The sequence below is a fragment of the Aquarana catesbeiana genome, linkage group LG05 (assembly GCF_042186555.1).
Source record: "Aquarana catesbeiana isolate 2022-GZ linkage group LG05, ASM4218655v1, whole genome shotgun sequence".
Lineage (NCBI taxonomy): Eukaryota > Metazoa > Chordata > Amphibia > Anura > Ranidae > Aquarana > Aquarana catesbeiana.
Window position 1 is genome coordinate 54,784,409 of NC_133328.1, and position 24,461 is coordinate 54,808,869.

General features: G+C 43.1%; 1 protein-coding gene across 6 annotated transcripts in view; it reads left to right on the top strand.

Annotated features, from left to right (window-relative positions):
• MLLT10 (MLLT10 histone lysine methyltransferase DOT1L cofactor) overlaps positions 1-24,461 on the top strand; it is a 294,670-nt gene that overhangs the window by 75,466 nt on the left and 194,743 nt on the right. For all 6 annotated transcript variants that reach the window (XM_073629758.1, XM_073629760.1, XM_073629754.1 and 3 more), the window contains exons 5-6: positions 5,722-5,825; positions 9,869-9,962. In XM_073629758.1, the coding sequence (XP_073485859.1) occupies positions 5,722-5,825; positions 9,869-9,962 (198 nt within the window). The remainder of the gene's footprint in view (positions 1-5,721; positions 5,826-9,868; positions 9,963-24,461) is intronic.

The window sequence follows — 24,461 nt, forward strand, 5'->3', positions numbered from 1 at the left end:
TGGAACCGTTCATATCAGTGCAACTCTGACTTGCACCAGTTTTAAAAAGGTTCCTGCACTGTTTTTGGCGTTTCAATGTGTGGCTTGTATTGACATCTGTGCATGAAGATGGGGGATGTCCCCCTGTCAGAACACAAAAGCTCAGCGGGGAGATCGCTGTACTAACACGGAATTGTTAGTACATCAAGCTCCTTAGTTTTTTCATTCTGCCCACTAGATTGAACAAAAAACTGTGTATTTATTTTTGCACAGATCCTCCTCTTCTCGGGTCCCTCTTCGGCTCTCCTGGCTCCTCCCTCCTTTTGAGTGCCCCACAGCAAGCAGCTTGTTATGGGGGCACCTGAGCCGAGCCGTAGCTCCCTGTGTCCATTCAGACACGAAGCCGTGGTTCGGCCCCGCCCCCTCTCTGGCTAACTGACTTTTATTGACAGCAGCAGGAGCCAATTGTGATCTTGCGCTTCCAGGTCTGCAGCGCGCATGTGATTGGACAAAGCGGGAGCCAATCAGCGCGCCGATCGTTCCCGACAAAGGCAGAATGCCGATCTGCCTATGTAAACAAGGCAGATTGCCCGTTCTGTGACGGGGAAGAGAGAGATATTGTGTTTTTGCTATGCAGGAACATGGATCTGTCTTCCCACAGTTAAAGCATCCCCCACGCAGTTAGTAATCGCTCCCTAGGGACACATTTAACCCTTTGATCACCCCTGATAACCCCTTCCCTGCCAGTGTCATTAGTACAGTGAAAGTGCATTTTTTTTCCTAGCACTGATCACTGTATTGGTGTCACTGGTCCCCAAAAAAGTGTCACTTTTATTGTCCGATTTGTCCGCCGCAATAGTCCCGCTATAAGTCACTGATCGCCGCCATTACTAGTAAAAAAATAAAAATAAAAAAGAATTCCATCAAAATATCCCATAGTTTGTAGATGCTATAACTTTTGCGCAAACCTATCAATATACGCCTATTGGAATTTTTTTTTTTTACCAAAAATATGTAGCAGAATACATATTGGGCGAAATTAATGAAGAAAATAGATTTTTTTTTTTTTATGAATTTTTTTTTTTATTGAATATGTATTTTTTCAAAATTTGTCTTTTTTTGTTTATAGCGCAAAAAATAAACACTGAAGGGGTGATCAAATACCACCAAAAGAAATCTCTATTTGTGGGGGAAAAAGGACGTCAATTTTATTTGGGTACAGCAACGCACGACCGCGCAATTGTCAGTTAATATAATGCCGTGCCGTATCGCAAAAAATGGCCTGGTCATGAAGGGGAGTAAACCTTCCCGGGGATTAAGTGGTTAAAGCTAAATTCCAGCTAAAGCCAGCCATAGATGGATAGATCAAATCTCAGGCAGTTCAGCAGGAACTGGACAAGATTTGATCCATCTACGTCTAGGCTGATTGTCCTGAAGTCAATCCATCTATCAACTTCAATAAAAGCCTGTTGGATTTTTTTTCCATACGATCACTGCAAGCGGCTATAGCTGCTGTGTTCTGCCAGCAGGGAAGACTCTTCACGATCAGAACACAATAGCGTTGTGGCAAATATTCCCCCATCTATGAAAATTAATCCAGCCATCACATTTAAGAATTAGTAAGTTACAATATAACACATATATTTTGGGGTTTAAAACTACTTTAATGAGGGGGATGAAAGTGGCCATATGGGAGTTTGTATTAGCAAAATGGAGTTGTTAAAGTTCTCCACATTACCTCCCTCCCCCAGCATCCTCCTACCTCCCTCCCCCAGTATCCTCCTCCTACCCTCCCCCAGTATCCTCCTCCTCCTCCCACCTCCCCCAGCATCCTCCTCCTCCCACCTCCCCCAGCATCCTCCTCCTCCCACCTCCCCCAGCATCCTCCTCCTCCCACCTCCCCCAGCATCCTCCTCCTACCCTCCCCCAGCATCCTCCTCCTACCCTCCCCCAGCATCCTCCTCCTACCCTCCCCCAGCATCCTCCTCCTACCCTCCCCCAGCATCCTCCTCCTCCCACCTCCCCCAGCATCCTCCTCCTCCCACCTCCCCCAGCATCCTCCTCCTACCCTCCCCCAGCATCCTCCTCCTCCCACCTCCTCCCACCTCCCCCAGCATCCTCCTCCTCCCACCTCCCCCAGCATCCTCCTCCTCCCACCTCCCCCAGCATCTTCCTCCTACCCTCCCCCAGCATCATCCTCCTCCCACCTCCCCCAGCATCCTCCTCCTACCCTCCCCCAGCATCCTCCTCCTCCCACCTCCCCCAGCATCCTCCTCCTCCCACCTCCCCCAGCATCCTCCTCCTCCCACCTCCCCCAGCATCCTCCTCCTCCCACCTCCCCCAGCATCCTCCTCCTACCCTCCCCCAGCATCCTCCTCCTACCCGCCCCCAGCATCCTCCTCCTCCTACCCGCCCCCAGCATCCTCCTCCTCCTACCCGCCCCCAGCATCCTCCTCCTACCCTCCCCCAGCATCCTCCTCCTACCCTCCCCCAGCATCCTCCTCCTACCCTCCCCCAGCATCCTCCTCCTACCCTCCCCCAGCATCCTCCTCCCACCTCCCCCAGCATCTTCCTCCTACCTCCTTCCCCCGGCATCCTCCTCCTACCTCCTTCCCCCGGCATCCTCCTCCTACCTCCTTCCCCCGGCATCCTCCTCCTACCTCCTTCCCCCGGCATCCTCCTCCTACCTCCTTCCCCCGGCATCCTCCTCCTACCTCCTTCCCCCGGCATCCTCCTCCTACCTCCTTCCCCCGGCATCCTCCTCCTACCTCCCTTCCCCCGGCATCCTCCTCCTACCTCCCTTCCCCCGGCATCCTCCTCCTACCTCCCTTCCCCCGGCATCCTCCTCCTACCTCCCTCCCCCCGGCATCCTCCTCCTACCTCCCTCCCCCCGGCATCCTCCTCCTACCTCCCTCCCCCCGGCATCCTCCCTCATGTGCACTGGATTCACATAGGCGCCTTTAAAGGGGAACTTCAGTCTTTTCAGTGTGTGTGTATTCTGGCTACATGGTCAGTTTAGCTTGTTAAAGTATGTGTGAACCCTCACCTTGTAAACAACTCACTCAGTTTAAAATAGAAATGCAAAGCAAAATGTGTTTGGTTTTTATAAGTGATCGTTATCTCTGTTCTCAGCTGCATAGGAGGTGGGGGTGGAGACTTCAGGGCAGGTGGAGGGGTTTCCACAGGAGATAGTGAAAGAGCAATACACTGATCTTCCCAGTAAAGAGTTGTGCAGAGAAGTGTGTCAGCACAAGTGTTGGCAATTGGAGGACATGACAGCCAGAAAACTGACCATGCTGGAAAGGATGAGCTTTATATGCCTAGTGTGGTCATTTTAAAAATAGGAAATTAAGGGTACTAGTAGGATCACCATAAATGTCACACAGAGGAAGCGATACAAAGAGAACGGGATACTTTTTAACACAAGTACATGGTACACCAGACCTATCGGGATAGGAAATGTTGGGGTAACACACCAAATTTCAGATGGTTCCTGAGGAATTGCACAAAATTTGCTCAGTGAGAGGCCCTGCTGGCCCTCCTTTCCTTTGACAAAAGTTGATTGATCAGTTTTTGTTAAAGGAGCTTGCTGGAATTTTTTTTGGGGGGGGGACAGTGGTTGCATCCAGTTGGACGCAGCTGCTATTTGGGTATTTTGACAGCTGATGGGACTGGCTGTCAAAATACGACAGCTGCAGCCGGAAAGCATAGGTGAAGGAATCAGAAGTGTGTATGGCCAGCTTTAGTCTGATAAATTGAGCAGGTTTGCCCCGAGAGAGAGAAATGGTAATGCACAGCATATATATAATGGGCAAAGATGGCTGTTCATCACTTCTGTACCCTGGGAGGAATTTATCAGAACTGGAGGACACAGAATCTAGAATAACTGTGCATGGCATCCAGTCAGCTTCTGTGTTCAGTTTATGCTAGGTTTACACTTGTGGTTGGTAAAAACAGTTAAGCAGTGCTTTTACCGCCCAAAATGCCCCCCCCCCCTCCCCCCTTAAGCTACAAAGGCAAATTTAATTTTCCTTGTTACATTTAGCAGGAAGTACTGTCTGCTGAATGCGACCAATCAAACTGAATGCACGCGGTTGTGGCGCCATGGTACAGGTTTTTAGGGGTTAAAACAGGTGGCGAGTAGGCGATATAATGCCTCCTTGCTGCCTCCCAAAAGCCCTCTTAAAAGCGATCTGCTGCAGGTCTCTCTTCAGAGGATGAAGCATGTGTAAACTAGCCCTTAAAGTGGAATTCAAGGCTAGAAATAACGAAGCTTAAACTTCTCCCACCTCCCTTCTAACACCTATTCTAAGTTGAATTTAAACAATATATTCCCAGCGCTTAGAGACTCACTCCCTTTACAGCTACAAATTGTCCATGTAATACTCACTTATTTAAAGTACCCTGTAGAAGGAAGATGCCTATACTTGCCTATTCTCAGAGTGCTTTGGTCCGATCACGTGATCTTCCCAGTGGCCGGCTTCAGGGGAGAGGAGTGAACGTCGATAACAGATGGAATGCCTGGGTGGTGACATCACCCATAGGCTTACTATGGAGCATTTGTTGTCTGCTGTCCCTCCTCTCCCCTGAAGCCGGCTTCTGGGAGCCAATCACGTGACCAGATTGGAGCACTCGGAGGCTAGGTAAGTATAAGCATCTCCCTTCTACAGGGTAGTTTGTATGGGTGTTAGAAGTGTGGTGATAGCAGGTTTGGAATTCCTCTTTGAGCCTCAGTTCATACTTGTCATGTGGCTTGAGAGTTCAAAGTCGCATGACAAGTTGCGCCCCATTAATGACTATGGAACTGGTGTAATCCGTGCGATATAAGTCGCCCAGACTTAGAAAAAGGTACCTGCACTACTTTGGGGTGACTTCAATACGACTTGCATTGACTTCTGTTAAAGAAGTTGCATGCAAGCCGTGATGAAGTTGCGCACCGATATCTTTTTCAAAGTCACGGCAGTGTGAACAAGGGCTGAGCTTTGAAACTGAAATCTAGAAGCTGATTGGTTGCCATGCACAGCGGCTGCTCCAGATTCTGGCTGTTTAACTTTTGATGAATTCTTCTCACTGAATGCTGCGGGTGAGTAAAGGACTCCCCTGGAATCCCAATCATCTTACAATAGGACAGGCAAACGCAACAGATTATTCTGTGTGTCAAGGTATCGCCTAGTTTGCATTTTGACAGCTCCTTCAGTAATTGAGACAGTTATTTGGAGATTATATTCGTAGATTTAAACATCTCTTCCATTTTATCATCATTTGTATTTTGAAGGGTTTTTTTTAATAATCTTAAATGGGAATTCTTATGTTTTTCCAGGGAACAGTGTTTACCTTAAAACAGTGTTAAAGTGATTGTAAAGTCTTTTTTTTCCCCACTTATAAAAGTAATAAACATGGTATACTTGCCTGCTCTGTTGTAGTCGATTTGCACAGAGCAGCCTGGATCCTCCTCTTCTCGGGTCCCTCTTCAGCTCTCCTGGCCCCTCCCTCCTCTTCAGTGCCCCCACAGCAAGCAGCTTGCTATGGGGGCACCCGAGCCGAGTCACAGCTCCCTGTGTCCATTTAGATATAGAGCCTCACCCCCTCTCTCCCCTGATTGGCTAGCTGACCTTGATTGACAGTGGCAGCCAATGGCGCTGCTGCTGTGTCTCAGCCAATTAGGGGTGTTTCTTTGCAGTGTTTTATATTATTATGTGATAAAGTTAAAGTTTTTTTTGTCTGATTATTTTTTTTTTCTAGACTTGTTATATTTGTGATGAACAAGGGAGAGAGAGCAAAGCTGCTACTGGGGCTTGTATGACCTGCAATAAACATGGATGTCGACAAGCCTTTCATGTCACTTGGTAAGTTGCTTTATGTTACTATCTAGATAAACTGTATGCTCATATGGTCTTCGGAGGAGTAACTGAGTTCATCTGTGGATGGTTAAACTATAACAAAGTGCACCTCTCACCTAGATTGAAGAACTCATTGGTTAAATAGTGGGGAGGTTGGGTGAATGTTCCGAGTTGTGGTGGATATACACTCGCCGGCCACTTTATTAGGTACACCTGTTCAATTGCTTGATAACACAAATTGCTAATCAGCCAATCACATGGCAGCAAATCTATGCATTTAGGCATCTAGACGTGGTGATGACGTCAACTTGCTGAAGTTCAAACCGAGCATCAGAACTGGGAAGGAAGGGGTTTTAAGTGACTTTGAACGTAGCAGGGTTGTTGGTGCCAGATGGTTGTGTGAGAAAATCCCAGTAGATCAGCAGTTTTTGAAATACTCAGAGCAGCCCATATCTCTGGTTTACAGAGAATGGTCCAAAAAAGAGAAAATATCCAGCGAGCGTTAGTTGTGTGGACGAAAATGCCTTGGTGATGTCAGATGTGAATGGGCAAACTGGTTCGAGATGATAGGCAACAGTAACTCAAATAACCACTCATTGCAACCAAGGTATGCAGAATACCATCTCTGAATGCACAACACATTGAACCTTGAAGCTCTCCTGTCATCTAAGAACAGGAAACTGAAGCTACAATTTGCACAGGCTCACAAAAATTGGACAATAGAAGATTGGAAAACATTGTAGGAAACAATGGTAGGGTCAAAATTTGGTAAACCACATGAAAGTATGGATCCATCCTGCCTTGTATCAACCGTTTAGGCCGGTGGTGGTGTAATGGTATGGGTGATATTTTCAACACCTTGTTGAATCTATGCAAGAAAGAATTAAGACAGTTCTGAAGGCAAAAGGGGGCCCAACCTGGTACTAGCAAGGTGTACCTAATAAAGTGGCCAGTGAATGTGTATCCTTCACATTCCATGCCGTGGCACAACCTAGTGTGGTCGGATTCAAGGTTTAAAGCACAAATTCAGTTTTTAGGTTTCTGTGTGGGGTCCTAGTGGGTAAGGAGGAGGTGAGGTTTTTGAATTTTTCTTTTAAACTTTTCCTTTTACGTTTTAAGGTGAGATTAAGGGTACATACCAGAGAGCCTTTAAGATGCAAGAACTCCAGTGGGGGTTCCCGGCAATTAGCTGCGAGAGGCAGCCCCATTGAAAACAATAGGAAGCTGCTGACACCCACGGCTAATCAGGGCCCTTCGCATATGATCACCTGTGATTGCTCGGCCCTGGACTCAGACCGCTCACACTTGATCACTACATGAGAACTCACATGGAAATGGCTGCACTTGGCTGCAGAAGCTGCCAGCCTCCCATTTTTTTCAATGGGGCTGCTTCTTCCACATAATCGCTGGGAAGCCCTGCTGAGGTTCTCACATGCAAACGCTCTCAGTTACATTCACAAGTATAAAGGTGCCCTAAGTGTTTGGGGAGACAAAAGTTTAATTTGGGTAAAAAGGTTGTGTTTTAGAGCTCTGTTGAGAGGAAGATTAAGTATTAGGCCTCATGCAGATTTAAGTGGCAACCCAATGCACCTGGCCAGCATGCCTCCTTGCAAGCATGCTTGAGCATACCGTAACACAGCGGTGAACCTTTTCCAAAGGTGCAGGATATATATATATATATATATATATATATATATATATATATATATATATATATATATATATATATATATATATATATATATATATATAAAATAAGTATCGATACAGGGATATGACCTATCTTCCTCAGGGGAATTTATATTATGATATGTTTTTATTATTTTTGCAATGAACTTTATGGCCTAATTATTTATTATCAGTGTATTTTCTTCAGGCACTATAGCACTTTTTCACTATTGTCACTTTATATATTCATTACTATATATGTATTGTTCACTCATTATTATGATATTATTAGTGCGGCATCATATATATAATATTTAACCACTTGCTTACCGGGCACTTAAACCCCCCTCCTATCCAGACCAATTTTCAGCTTTCGGCGCTGACGCACTTTGAATGACAATTGCGCGGTCATACAACACTGTACCCAAATGAAATTTTTATCATTTTTTCACCACAAATAGAGCTTTCTTTTGGTGGTATTTGATCACCTCTGCGGTTTTTACTTTTTATTAAAAAAATGTAAAAAACTGAATTTTTTTTAAAAAAAAAAGTTTATTTTTTTATATTTTGTTTTAAAAAATTTTAAACGGGTAATTTTTTTCCTTCATTGATGTACGCTGATGAGGCGGCAGTGATGGGCACTGATGGGTGGCAGTGATGGGCAGCACTGGCAGGTGGCACTGATTGGCACTACAGGTGGGCATTGATAGGTGGTACTTGTGGGCACTGATAGGTGGTACTTGTGGGCACTGTTAGGTGGCACTGTGGGCACTGTTAGGTGGCACTGTGGGCACTATTAGGTGGCACTGTGGGCACTATTAGGTGGCACTTTTATTGGGCACTGATGAGGCAGATGTGCCTCTTCCACTTGGGGACCGATGTCCCTCACATGCGATCCGGTGATCGGCTTTTTTTTCTACTCGCGCTGTCAGCGTGAGTAAAAAAAAAAAACGATTACCGATCTTTTGTTTACATCATGTGATCAGCTGTCATTGGCTGACAGCTGATCACATGGTAAGGGGCCGGGACCGGCCCCTTACACAGATCGGTGATCAGCCGAGTCTCAGTGACTCGGTGATCACAACGCGCCCGGCGCGCGCCCTGCAGGGCGCGCGCAGGGAGCGTGCACAGGGGAGGACGTCATATGACGTCCTCCCGGGAATGTAGGTCCGCGCTGTAGCCGTCATTCGGCTATAGCGCGGATGCCAAGCGGTTAAAATGTATTTGTGTGCTGACGTTTAGCTGCTTTAACATGTGAAAACATGTTAATGCAATACATGGTGTAAATTTGGCCTTGTGGTCAGCCTAGAGGTTAGGGTAGAGGTAGGGAATGTATGGTAATGTGCATCTTTCGTGTCTAGTTTACACAGATCGACCACATCCCCTCTTCTGGTACCACTATGTTTTGTCACAGTCACCTGATAGTTTACGTTTTTGGAATTCTACTCAATATGAGCAAAGAGGGATTACACAAATAATAAAGTAATGACCGATACAGACAATATTAGAAAATAGAATACTTCACTAAAGATGCTGTTTCCCCACGGAGTCCCACCGCTATCGCAGCTTGGCAGATGATCAGACGCATGCAAGCTCTTAAAAAGATCTTACAAGTTTTGGGTGTGGTATATAGGACTTGAATGTACAGAAATGGCCAATCGTAAAGAATAAAGTAAGTGGGCTCAGCCACATCCTGGTCAGTTAACAATAACATTCCTTTGGGGTGAAGCTAAGGTAAAGCCTTACTTCTGTCCTTATATGGCACCTTAACCAAAATGTGGGGGTTTAGAATTCATTAGTGAGCCACAATATTAACAAGGAAATATTTTAATATGTAATTTCCCCATCAGGTAGTAGTGTTTGCCTTAAACTTGTTTTCAGTGCTGAAAGAATTGTAGTGAACTACCAGCACTGGGCTCTCGGCACCAAAAACCAACAAAACAACAGTGGTAAGTCAAATTAATGCTGTCGGGAGGTTATTGCAGGTGATGGCTGCCCGATTTTCATCTGGGTCATATTGATTATAGAGCATCTATTACAGAATACCTGTGTGAGCAGCCTCAGATGGAAACTGCCATACTCCAACTCTCAAGATTCCCACTGGTTTTGGGACCAGCCTCACTTACAGTGAAGTTGGATTATTTCAAGCTTGCTGCTGTGAAATGAATACATAAGCTGAGCAGAGAAAGGCAGCTTGATTTTAGGTTTCTCACAAAGGTTTTTTTTTTTTCTTTGTGCTCTGGAGAAGGACATTTGGCAAACAAAATTCTGAGGAGCAACAAAGACCGTTATTTAATTCAGATACTGAAGGCCTGTTACACCAAACACTACAGCTGGGAAATGAGTCATAGTACACACCTGATGGATGCTTCTTGTTTCAGTGCACAGTTTGCTGGCCTTCTTTGTGAAGAGGAAGGAAATGGAGCAGACAATGTCCAGTACTGCGGTTACTGCAAATACCACTATAGCAAACTGGTAAGGACTTGTGTGTGCAGGTGTGACTGCTCTTGTGTTATACGTTTTTTGTTTGTGGTGCACATACATGCTGCACAGAGTTGAAACCAATCCCATGGGGACCACAACATTTATGGACTTGTAGACGGCTTCTGTTTAGGGCTCTGTGGTTTGAGAGTCCTAGCATAAGGAGGGTAGAAGAGCATCTTGGAGAAGGAATTATTTACCCCTGTACAAAACACTGCTGTGCACATAAGCATTAAAGAAGTCGGGGCTCCCCCCTTTTGTTAAAAAAAAAAAAAATTATTTTGCATATCCATGTTCTTTAGGCTTTTTTTTTTTTTTAAAGCATAACTCCACTATTGTTGAGAAAAAAACATTCCCCTCTGGGTAATGTAAATTACAAGGCTTTTAACAAACGTTGTTGCAGAGTCCTACTTTTCGTTATTCTGAAGAAATCCTTGTGTGTTTGTCTGTGTCCATATGAGAAAGTGAGTCTAATGGGAGTGGCTGCATAATTATCAATCAGCCGTGCACCTGCAGGGTTCCAATTGGGAAAGCTGCTGGGCCTGCATCCCTTTTTTTAGATGTGATTTCCAATTTGAAGTAGCTCACCAAAAATTGCATTTTTGGTTGCAGGGATGCCTGAAATCTGACATGTATCTTAGTGCAGACTTCTGGCAAAATCCGTGAGCCAATCACAAAAGCAGGAATGTATGTTTCTGGGGGCATTTTGTACTGTTCTGTTCTGTACAGAACACCTACAGGTTGCCATACTGCATTTTCAGAAAATTACAGAGCTGCAGATTGAAAAGGAAAGCTAATTTTTAATAACATTCAATTACAATATGTCACATTTTTATATGCTATATTTTATTTGTTCCTTATTTGCTACCCCCCCCCCCCTCCCCACGAAAGTGGAGTTACCCTTTTAAGTATGTGCACAGTGTTGTTCAGTAACCCAAAAAAGTCCGAATTTGATATGACTACATTCTGCTCTGGGGAAAAAAAAAAAAGAAATCCAGTTGAGTTGTATTCCATTATTTAGGGAATGTACAGAAATGTTATATTGACGTGGGTCAAAATTGCTTTTCATAAAAGACTGGAGGCATTTAAAGCATATAGTCAGTCTGCTCTAGCATTGTGACAATAACCTTGCAGAGGGCTCCCTGTGACCCTCTTGAACCCCTGCTGTGGCCCTGTTTGGCGTATGGGTGGACTAAGCAAGGGAAAAGGCAAATGATTGATATTAAAGTGGATGTAAACCCAATGTCATCCTTTCTAAACTACTGCCATAGGGGTTATCTATAAGGATATACATGCCTCCTGCATGTATCTTTACCTGTCAAATGTCTTCCCTCTGTCTGTTATTAGAACCGAAAAACTGCAGATTCTGTGGGCGTGTCTGTTGTCTGGAGCTCGGTGGGTGGAGTCGTGATGTCAGTAGACTCCCCGCCCACCTCTACACTCCCCTTGTCAATATGCATTTTCTCCTGTGTATTTCTTACACTGAACTTCTGCTATGATCTCTAACATCCAGTGAAAAGACAGGAAAGTAACCACATGACTTCAGCATGCCCAATCATGCTGAGGTGTGGAACAGCCAATCCTTGCAGAGCTGCTGAAGAAAGGAGTGGGGGAGGGGATTAAAAAATAATGCATGTCTTAGGCTAGTGCACAAGATGTAAATCACCTGTCACTCACAGCAAGGGGGAGGATTTGACAAAGTTTTTCTCAGTTTGCCAAGAATTGTCTCACTGAACAATAAAAGAGGATTGCTCAGAGATGGATTAACTCTGTGTGGCAAGACTGGGCTCAAATGACAGGAAATCTTATATTCTAGTCTACAGTATGATATAAAAAGAAAAAAAAATTGGGGTTTACATCCACTTTAACTAATAATATAAATCAATAAAAACTGCATACATACACCAACACAATCTTTAATGTATACTTGAATGTAAAAAGTGAAGATTTGCTTTCTTTAAGGGAGATGTGAAATGAAAAAAATAGGCTAACTTTACTGTTTAGTTTCTTTTTAATTCTTTGAAGTGTATTGTTTCCCAAACAATTGTGTTTGAAAGACGGCCGCGCAATATATATATTATATATATTATAATATGTTTGGAGGTTCTAAGTAATTTTCTAGCAAAAAATACTGATTATAACTTGTAAGCAGAAAGTGGTTTAAGTCTTTAAGTGGTTAAATAGACCTATTTTACAGACAGAAGTTCATAACTTTGATCTAAGAACAAAATGATACATTGTTTATAGTTGTCTTTCAGCGCTGAGCAATGTTAAACATTTGTGGCTTTTTTTTTTTTTGACAGCTGTGAGCAGAGCATGGCTCTGCGCTTGTTACATAGAATCATGGAAATGTTGGAATAAGATCGTGAGGGGGGGTTGAATCGAGATTGAGATTTTTTTTTTTTTTTTTAAGGATTAATCGTGCAGCTCTGTATAGCAGTAAACTTCAGGTACCTAGGCAACCCAGGTTTTTCAGCATTAAAGCGGTATATGTGCAGCGTGAGATCATCTAGAGCCTGGCTGCCTCTTGCTGCCAGTCTCAAGAGGTTTGGAGTGAGATTTGGTTGGTATCTCTACTGTGCTGCTCACTGTTTTCCTTGCTGGAGAGGAAGGAATACCTGTGGACATGCAGTACAAGGATCTCCCCGCTTTTGCTTCCCTTATTGTATTGATCTGTGTTTTTCCACCTCTTCTACTGCTTCTTGAATATTACCTCACCGATCATCAGGAGAGAGAGGAAAGCCTTATCCTCTGATAAATTGTCCACTTCTATACAGAGACACAGAACAAGACGTAGTAAGTTAGCAATGGGGAGAAAGATCAGCTGCAGGGAGATAATACTGGAGACAAGACCGTTGCCCTTTGATGGCTTTTTTTTTGGGCACAGCTTTCACAGTTCCAGTCCTCATCAACCAGTCTTCACTTCCATCCCACCATCTGCAAGACAGGGTGCCAGCCGCCTTTCAGTTTCTTGAGTTTAGATGGTTGCCAGTAGTGCATGCATGACCTGCCTGCCAAAAGATTGTTCTTTTAAACAGTCCTCATACAAAAATAGTGGGCGGCCAGAGTCTTTTTCTCCTGAAGGAAAAGTATTTCCCATATTTTTTTGTATTTTAATGGAACAGGATTGTCACAATAGTTGAGGATTATTATTTGAGTATAGGACTACTTTAAAGAGTGTTGCATTCCTTGCCCTTTTATTATTACTTGTGTGCGCCCTGTACATTCTGAAAGTAGTTATTACGATGCACTTAGCTTACAGGAGAGCTGGCACGGATGTAGAAACGCGGTTTTCAACAACTCAGTTCAACATTTATGTAATTGCTGTCCTGTACACTTGTAGATCTAGGATAAATTTGGTTCATTGACAGATAAAATAATTCATGAAATATGGATCATTTCTCTGACCATTTTAGGCTTATATAACATCTCTTTGCAGCTCTGAGAATCATTAATTCTTTTATATCTTTAAAGAAAACCTGTGATGATAAGAATATGACATCTGCAGTTTCTGATAAGTTATGTTTCTGTCTGCCTGACCCTGGCTGCCCTATCCAGGAAGACTGTGACCTGGAACAGTTGTTACGCCATCCAATGTCTGGTGTCATAACTGATCACATGGGCAGCACCATGGCAGTTGAAGATCACACAGAGGCCAAGATGGCAGCTTCTTTGGCTGAAAAACGATAGGAGGGGTTAGTTCCATTTTTTTAATGCACAAGGCACAGCAAACCTTTAATGGCTGGTTCACACCAGCACCGCAGCGGCTCCTGTGCAGTCCGATCAAGCTGAGATGAGCGCAGGGATGAAGTACTGAGCTCAGCGGATCACATTGTTTACTTTTTTCTTTTTTTTTAAGGCCCCTTTCACACGGTCGGACTGTTCAGGTCCGCCTGTCAGTTTTGGTGGCAGACCTGAACGGGCACTCCATGGTAGTCTATGCAGCGACAGATGTCAGCGGGGACATGTCCGTTGACATCCGACCCGGTCCCATCCGCTAAAATCAGACGGATGCCCCTACGTTCGCATCCGTCGCTGGGGGATCGGATCGGGTTAGATCGGATGAAATCATCCGATCCCTTCATAGGCAGCAGCAGCGCTGGACAAGCCCCTCCCCTCTCAGTGAGCAGAGAGGGACCTGTCATCCACCGGCTCAGCGGAGATCTACGGAGAGATCTCCCGCTGAGCTGGCGGACAGAGGAGGACTCTGATGAAGCGGATCCGCCTCATGGGAATGATGCCTAAAACAGATTTTATAGAGGTGTCAATCAGACATCCCATAAAGTTAATCTCGTAAAGTTCAATTCACTGCCTTGGAAGCATCGTTTTTTTTTTTCTTTTCTTTTTTCGATCAGCGATTGATGTGTGGATAGTGGAGTCTGTTAGTTTGGCTGAAGGAAAGAAAAAAACAATGTATGACCAGTTTGAAGAAAAGGTAAGTATATGACTGGGAAGGGTGAGAAATGAAAGCAGACCTGTTGCTTAGCCCTAAATTACGTTAAGGTTGGGGAATGCTCATTATTGTTAGTCTGGTTTTTCAACTGTTGATATCTTTGCTTTTGATCAGTATATTACTTTTGCCCCCGACTGATCGTTCTTGTCTGTTTGTGTCTTGTGAATATGAATGCTTACGCTGCTAGTAGTTCTGTTTTACTATAGAAAATCTCAAAATGCCAGTTGTACCTTACTATTTGTTTTGGTTTTCTTATTCCAAGTCTTATTTTTTCTGTTTGAGAATTTTGTAGTTATCTAAAGAAATTGTAGAAAATGTATGTGCTTTTCATTCCATTTCTACAGAGCGTTTATATAAACACCTATAGCAAGTTTGCTTCATATTTGAAATTGGTGAAAAAGACAAGGGTTGAAAATCACTATTTCAAGCTCTAAAGTATATGTGAACCCTCATCTAAAACAACCCATTGAGATTAAAATAGAAATGAAAGGCAAAGCATTTGAGTATAGATATAAAAAACATTATATATATATTTCCCCCTATTTTTAAATAAGTGATCACATAATCTCTGCTGTGTAAGGAGCTCAGAGAGCTGGAGGAAGAGAAACAGCAGAACACTGGTCTTCCCAGTGAATGGCTGTGCAGGGGGGGGGTGTCAGGACAAGTCTGATCATTGGAGGAGAGCAAACTGAGTTCCCAGCACAGCTAGGAACACAGCTGAGTGACCATAGTATATGCTTTCATGCTTGTGGTCAGTTTTTAATAGGAAAGCAGAGGGACTGGCAGGAATACTAGGGGTTTCACACAAAGGAAGTATTACAAAGAGAACAGGTTAAGAAAATAGGAAATGTTGGTTTTACATCTTTTGTAAAAAAAAAAACCTGGCTGATCTAGCACTTCCTGTGTCCCCCTCTGTGTCCTGACCACGATAATTATGGCTGCTGAGCCTTGACTACCGTGGTCAGGTTACGTGCCTCCGTAATCCGAAGCCCTGCTCTGTCCCCCTCACCCCCTCCTTCCCTGCTTGTCAGCTCGAAGTCTGTGTCTCCGCCTGCCCTCCTCCTGCTGCTATCGGTTTAAAATTAAACTTTATGAAATGTCACTGGCAGGCCTCTATTTTATGTAGCCATAATGCCCTTTGTAAGTTGTTTTTTTTTTTTATATATAAACAATGCCGCTAAATACCTTTTTCAGAAAGCTTCAGGCTGGTCACATGATTCCTGGCTGCTCTACATCTCTGATCCAGGGCTACAGTGGAGGGGCTGAGCGGCCAGCACAGTGATCACGTGATTTCCTGGCTGACATCAGAGGGAAAGCTTGGCCCCTCCCACTGTGGCCTTGGATCGGAGTAGGAGAGCGGCCCGGAGTCATGTGACCGGCCTAAAGATCTCTGAAAAAAGGTAATCGGAGGCTTCGTTTAAAAAAAAATACTTAGAGTGCATTATGGCTTCAAAAAATAGAGGGGCTGCCATTGACATTACGTTTTAGGGTTACAAACACTTTAAACCGCCCATACATGGGTCCAATTTCAGAAAGAATTTTCTTTAAAAAATCGTAACTAAGAAAATTAATTCGAATTTCGCACAATTGGTGGGCCGCAGCAATGGTTAATTTTCGTGCAGCCATCAAATTTGAGTGATCGGGCATGTTGTAAATGTTTTTGGAAAAACAAACAAATTTCTAAATAATTATGGGAGAATCGTGCGAGAAATATAATTGAAAAAGAAAATGTGCATGAGCTGTGTCCTGGAAAAAAAGATTCCCAGCCACAAATTCTTTTCTGTAGCAACACGAGGTGAAATTGAAGGCTTGGTTGGTCAAATTCCAAAATCATTGGTGGTACCATCAGATCACAAAACGCACAAAATTTCTGATTTTCGAAAGAAGAGTCATCAGGTATTCAACTCATGTATGGCTTGCATGACGCTTTACATTTCTGCATGCCATTAAAGGCCCCCCACTTTCAGAATATAATAGCTCCACAGGAAGGATTCCCCCATCCACCTCGAATGTGTGGATGGGAGAATCTAATCATTTTTTTTTTTTCATTCAACCTGCTGAAAAAAAACAAAACAATCAATGTTTGGGCTACTTAAGTTTCACTACCTGGGGGATGGCCTGCAGTGCTGTTTTTCAGCATTGGCCTCCATTTCCTGTATTTCTACTGTCAGCAAATGTGCCAAAATACTGCATGTTGATTTATGACAAAACCACTAGACCAGGAAGGGGAAACCTGGCTGCAGTATTTTTACAGTTGGGGTCCTGACTCAAAAGTGAGTGTTGTCAGGTGGGGCATGCAGGAGAGAATGAACTGCAAGGATTTCCACCCCCCACCCCAAGAACACACACCTTCATCTGTTCAATACTAAATTCCTTTCTCTTTTAAATATAAAAAAAAAATTGTGTTTTCTCAATTGCAAACACCTTACGTTTTGAGTGTTCTTTCAAGGTAGCATTAAAATGACTCGTTCAATACTTGTGTCACTAATCCACAGATCAGTCTCACCAATAATGGCATAGTATACAGGATGGCTGCCATCACTTGAAGTAGTGTGGTGTTGAACTTCATAGATAAAATACATATATTGCCAAAGGGGTTTGAATTTCTGTCCATCCTTGATTCTTCTCTGCTGCAGTTAGGTAAAGCTGGCCGTGCACACGTAAATTTCTTTAATTCAATCTGCATGCAGAACAAAAGAAATTTAACGCGGTCGTTAAGCCACTATCTCATTTTTATATCATCCCCTCTGTTAGATAAAAAGCTGTATCCTAGTGCCTGTGCTTTTATAGAAAAAAAGCCAATTTCTACCTGATTAACAGCATCTCCCAGCAATCACGTGATTCTGCTCGCCCCATCTGGCTCCAGTGGGCGGGGTCGAGATTTCCCTGCTGACGTCGGCAGGGCAGGGGAGGAGAGGAGGAGAGAGCCTGGAGTCACGTGTTTGCTGGGAAGACGCTGTTAAAACAAGTAGAAATCTGCCCCTTTTTTGTATAAAGCACAGGCACTAGGATACAGCTTTTTATCTGACAGGGGAATGATATAAAGGTCAAATAGTTTTGAAGCAGCGGGAAGAGGAGCAGCGCTAGTGAGAGCTGACAGGCAGGGAGGGGAGGGAGGAGGACAGAGGGAGACACAGGAGAGCTGCAGATAGCAGCGGATGACGGAGGCATGTAAACTGACCATGATGTCAGGGCTCAGCAGCCATGATATACCGTGGTCAGTTTACAGGGGGAGGGTAGAACCAGGCAGGATCATCCAGGTGTTACAGGGGGCCAAATCACACGGCAAAAGTACTTTGCTATTTAAATGCTTTATGGGATCAGGATCAATTATTTCTGTGTTAACAAACGCTTTAACAGATTGTTCATTAATCATCCACCTCATCTATTGTATTCTCACAGTTGCTACCGCCAGCTGTTAGAGCCCCCGAACAGTGCCTGCATCTGATTGGATGCAGGTGCTATTTGGCCGACAAATATCTTATTGAAAAATCAAAAGGATGTCAGGTAAAGTGTTCAAAATGCAGTCAATTGAATAAATTTCGTCCTGTTTGTTAAGAAGTAGATGAAATTCACTTCACGCATTTTAATTGTACAGGAACCGCACCACATTCCTGTTCATTTCACATGCGATTCAGTGTGTTGCAGTTTGAGTCTATTCATTTTGAATGGGCTCAAATCACACCGCTTTGCACCAAACTCGTGCATGCACCAATTTTGGAACTGCACTGCAACTGGATCAAACGGTTGTTTTGTATAATGCAATCTGGTGCAGATGCGGGTTTCCTGTACCGCATTCTAGTGTGAGCCCAGTAGGGATGCACTGATTTATCGGCCGCTAAAAATTATCGGCCCAAGATAGGGTTATCGGCGTTTTGCTGATAGATAAAAAGGTGCCAATAATGACCACCGAAAACTGTGTGTGATTTTGCATTTTACTGCGTTTACGGTGCAGTTTTCATAGGTCATGTGACTCAAAAGCAACATAAAAAACCGCAACACGGAAGCGTGCTTGATGCATTTTTGCCGTGTTGTCAATGTATTTCAATGGGGAGTTGTGTTTTTGGTACATTTTTTTAAAACTGACAAATATGCAGAAACATCGCAATGGACCAGTGTGGAGACATGCATAAATTCATTTTTCTTGAAGTTTTCTTGCGCTTTTTTTTTTTTTTTTTTTTTTAACGCAAAAGTGCTTCAAAAACTGCTTAGTGTGAAAGCAGCCTATCAGCCAAAAAGGTGCCGATAACGGCTGAAAATAAAGTCATATTCATTTAAATTCATGATATTAATTAAAAAATCTTATAATGCAGTTCCATATATATTTATATATTTACTTTAAACGGTCCATTTTGTTTTTTGGCAAAGTGCAGCCCGAACTTTTGATTTCGGCTTCGGTCCAGAACTGTCTATTTGGTGCACCACTAGAACCTAGGCTTAGTGTATGGGAGCTTAAAGGGGTTGTAAACCCTCAGGGTTTTTCACCTTAATGCAAAAACCTCCTGTGATGCAGCAGCCCCCCTTTTACTTACCTGGTCTTTCCAGCGATGGGAACGAGCACACCAGCCGGTGTCTTAGGTCCTAAATGGATAGATTGATAGCGCAGCCATTGGGGGCGGGGCCGAGTCTATGAGTGCCCCGAGGGAGAGCGGCTCTCCAACGGGGCACTGGAGAAGAAGAGGAGCCAGGAGCACCACTGAGAGACCCCAGAAGAGGAGGATCAGGGCCACTCTGTGCAAAACCAACTGCACAGAGGAGGCAAGTATGTCATGTTTGTTTTTGTTTTTCAAACTAACCTTTACATATCCTTTAACACTTAGGCTTGGTTCACACATGTGCGGGTGCAGGTATCACAACTGTTCTCCCACCCGCAACCAAAATACGCTGCTCTTTCACAGACACAAAAAGCAATATGCGATTTGCCTACGGCTGTGGTTTATATATTTGCAGGCACCTTTTTCCTGCATTACCCGCAGGTACAGCTGCCCATTCTAGCACAAACCCGGGCAGCACCAAACGCATAGGTGTGAACCTAGCCTAAAGGTCTCATCCCTCCTTTAGCTTGTGACTTGGCAGTAAATAGATAAGCAAGGCACCGATGAGCCCATCTCCCTATCACTCTACTTTCTCCTATCAGCATGTTCTTGGTTGGCCCATGATCACTGTATAGCACAATTGATTGGCTTTTTGCACTGCTTTTACCTCTTCAATCCTGAACTCCGTTATACATGGGGTTGCGCGAGGGTGATACAAATTCAAAGGTACTTTCACTACTTTTATTAAAAAAATGATCAAATACAATTTATAAATGTGTGGCTGTACACTCATGTTGGTAAAGGAACCCTGGATATTCTACCAGTGTAAAGAATATGGGAGACCGTTCCACATGATTACATTTCATTATATTGCACAGATGTGGGATTGCTATGTTCTTATAGCCATTCTTATTCTGCAACCTACAATCCATTTACAGGGATATAAAGTCGATTGTGAAACACTTTAGACAAAAGCTCCTCTGCACTCGTTTTGGAGTAAACTTGGGATAGATAAACTGCTGTGAAGCTGAATTGACAAAATTCCTACACTGCTCATAAGTAATGATAATTGAATATCTTTCCCACTGTAATGGTAGTACAAATTAAATTAGACAAATACATTTCTTTTTCTAATATAACTTTATTAGCACTAGAGAATGTGAAATGTTGTTTTCAGAATGTATAATTGGATGGTAATTTAAAAATGGGGAAAAGTATTTTTGAACATTATAAACTACATTACTTAGAGTATGTACGGTAATAGAAATGTGTAGGAAATTACTCGATCTTGTTGTAAAGCTCTTAGTTCTGCCCTTTCCATATTGCTGATTCACTTTGGCATTTAGCAAATGCTGAAATGTTAAATCTGAACTATAGCCTAACTATTAAATCTACAGATAAAATACATATATACAAGCTATTTTAGGGCTTGTTCACACCAGGTGCAGCTTTGAAACACGTGCAAAAAATGTCTCTTAGGGCCCTTTCACGCTGAATGCAGTTGGATGCATTTTGATCTGCACTCCAACTGTATAGACAGCCCAAAATCAAGGTGATCCTATGGGCATAGTTCACATCATTGCAGTGCAGTTAAAAAAAAAAAAAAAGTAGAGTATGCTGCATTTTTCACACCGCAAATGCAGGGATGCACTTCAAATGCACCGCACCCCAACCGCGCCCTTTTAAGCCAAGAAAGCCAAGCCCAAAAACATAGAAAAATGCACTGCAAAGGCAGTGCTAAATGCAGCACAAAACGTGTGTGAAGCGCGCTTCAAACATGCAGTGAAAAAGCGCAGTTATTTACAGTTTCTGGTGTGAACGGGCCCTTTTTCTGCACCGCGAAAAAACGCACTGCCCTTTTGCAGACATGCGGGTGTCATTAATTCTTAAGGCTCCTCTTTGCATCTAGCAAACACATGCCTGTTTGTACCCACCAAAATGCACAGTGCCCCATTATCACGTGGTGCCACGATTTTAGAAATCACACCGACACCTTTTTTGCATGTTCCCTCTTCAAGGTCTATTGAAATTAATATACTGCCCTCAAATGCAACATACAAAGTGCGCAAAACAGTGAATGCACTTGGACACACCTGGTGAGAGCAAGGCCTTACATGCAAAAAGGATTCCTGTATATCCAGTTCTGAGGTTTACACAGATCTGATGCACAGCCCGGTGTGCCGGAGCAGGAGACTTGGTTTTAATCAGCTGCAGTAAAGGAACACTTACAGGTCTGGTCATTCCCTCAGCCTGTGATTGGACAATAAATGGAAAAGCTGGTTTCTGGATTGGGCACAAAGTACAAGGAAGTTCTCAACCTGCTTTCCAGATATTGAAAAATAGTCGGTGTGACATTGATGTGAAAAGACTATAGAATGATGCATTTCCCATGATGCTCAGCTTCTGTGTTGGTACATCTTTGATCCTCCTCCTGTGGTATATGTTCTGTCATAGGGCACAGGCTATTATTTCTAAAGTGACACATTTGTTTGATATTTATTGATATTTGCTTTTGATTGTATATTTTATTTTGTTATAGTATGGTGCTGCACTTTATTTAACATTGTTTGTTCAAAAAATGTTTGGTATCACAAATTTTTGGTGCTAGCAGCTTGGAGGTTAACTACCCAAGCGCAGGGATTTCTCTTTACGTTTACAGACTAAAATATGGTAATGTATATTGAAAGCATATTTGAGCATACATGGAAAAGAATTGGCTAATGTAAGAAGCAAGAAACATGAAATCACCAGGATATGAAGAAGATCGTGAGAGTTTGTTATAGGATTTCTTAAACTTTGGAATGTCCAATGTCTGGATGTTGCTCATTATGGACGGTCATGAACTTTTGTACAATCCATGCAACCTGCAGGCTTTCTTTGTCCCCAATGCCTGATTTTATCCTTTACATCACCCGTTCTACCTGCTTCTTATATTCCATACTCCATGTTTGCTCTCCTCTTCCCTTCTCTCCATTTCTCTGCTCTATGTACACTGTGTTTCCTGCACTGAAAGCTGATAAGGGGTCAGGAGAAACCCCTTATTAGCACAGCATGGTGCCACTTTTTGTACACCCTCTTATCTTTTTGGCCAGCCATAGATGGCTCGAATCTTGGCTGGTTCAGCAGGAACTGGCCAAGATTGGAGCCATGCATAGGCAGACTGAATTTACCCAAGCTGATCGATCAACTTGGGTACTACTAGCCTGCCGGATTTTACATGTGATTAATAATCACTGTGTTCTCCCGGTGGGGACAACTTCTCCTGCCACCCCACTGGGAAAACACAATGGCTCGGTGGGAGGGATTCCCTCAACACTTGTCTGTGTTGATAGGGGAATCCAGGAAATTTCTTTTCGCTCAGTCTATGGTCTACTTACAGTAATGAGCTACTAAACCTTAGCCAGCCATAGACGGAACAAATTTCTTTCCTGCAACCAAAGAAAATCACTTGATTCCTCTATCAATGCAGTCAGTGTTGATGGGGGAATCCCTCCCGCAGAGCCATTGTGTTCTCCCAGTGGGGGGCGGAAATCGTTCCTTCCGGGAAGACACGGTGAATGTTAGCGACTATTACAGCTGCTAGCATTTAAGCGCATATAAAATTTGAGAGGCTGGTTGTTCCCAAGTTGATCGATCAACTTGGGTACGTTCAGTCTGCCCATACATGGTTCGAATCTCTGCCAGTTCCTGCTTTACCGGCCAAGATTCAAACGGTCTGTGGCCAGCTTTTAGGTCCCTATACTTGTTCACTTTTTGCCGGTTCCTCACCGGTTCACTGAGCTTGTAAAGCAGTCCTTTAGGCCCAAATAATGGTTCAGTCCTTATCAGTATAGTTTCAGTATGGTTACACTACTTCCTAAATTTACATTATTGTAAAAATATTTTAAGATCACATCCAGCAATGCATTGGACCCTGGTAAACACTAACAATAAAACTTTTTATTACCTTTGCATTGAAGATGAGCAGAATGGTACAAACCTTTGAATTATGGGGAATGCACTTGTAGCTTTTCTTATTTTTAATATTTATTGGAAAAGCCACCTAGATTAATGGAAAAGCTGGTAGCTTTTGAAACCTGCCACTCCATATTAACACCACAAGATTCTTATTGTTATCATTAATAGCCAGAAAAGCCTCTTCTGTGTCTCTCTCTGATTTCGTTTTGATTTGTCACTCTACCCTGACGGTTTGCAGGGATTAGCCATGAAATCAGATCCTCGGAATAAAAAAAAAAATGTAGATTGTGGTACAGAAAAGCCCTTTTTTGGATGTTGGTTTCTTCACAGGTTCACTTAGTGATTTTTTTTTTTTTTGGTGTACAGTTTACAGTGTGATGCCATGTTGAGCTGAGATGCATCTATTTACTAGTTAGAAATGCAGGGAAAATCTGCTTTGTAAGACTAATATTATACAATTGTCTTCTACAGTTTTCCTTTAGATTTACCAAAACCATATAATATGAGGTCAAACCAAAACGCTTTCAATTTCTATGCAATCAGGCAGGCCCTTGCACTATAGTAAAAGTTAAATCTAAAGGAAATTGAAAAAAAAAATTGTATAATGTATGGGCCAGACTTAGAAGTAGAGCTTTCCTGTCCCACTCTTGCACATAGGTAAGAGATTGATGATCTATAAGAAATATGTTTGCTTACATTATTTCCCACAGTTAACATATCGTTAAGAGCAGCATGGTAGCATAGACCTTCGACCTCTAATTTTGCAGGACCCATTTTTTCCTGAAAGTGAACCAGTTTCAATTGGACTAATGCTTGAATTTGCATATTCGCACTTCCTTTATTACTGTGCATGATTACTTATTAAAGATTTAATTTTTACCCATGTTTATTGTGTCTTTCTTTGTCTGAGCTGGACTAGCTGTGGTGAGTGTGTAATTGGGCAAGAGATCATTTGAAGTCTGTAAGTTGCTGTCAGCTGCCTGACCTCATACACTGAGCACTCTGAAATAGGGAGATGTTGTGTGAGGTTGGCAGGCCATCAAATGTCCGGTTTCTAGAACCAACAGCACACAATTTCCAAATCCGTTCAGCCATGGTAGCAACAATAGTTCTATCCCATTAGGCGTCCATTAATGGCTAACAGGCACAATTCCTGTGTTTCCCGTTTGCAGAGACATAGGAGAACAGCAAGTCAGCAGTATAGGTGTCTGATCATGTAGAGGCCACCATACACGGGCAGAAATCATCTCAACATACAAATGTTTGGTAAATTTAGCAATATTCTCATCGTGTATAAAGCAAGATCGATTACAGAAGGCATGGGTGTGTCTACACTTGGGCTGCCTTGAATCTTTCATTCATTTTATCTCTGGAAATACAATGGAGATTTCATACATGCACTGAATAGCAGGCCTGTTATAGAAAATCATATCTCAGGATCTTCGTGTTTCTTTCCAACCAATTATTTCCTTGTGCATGGCCACGTTTAGACACATCTTCTCTTTAGAAAGCTGTAGTATGTATTGGGTTCTGTAGAGTACTAAATTA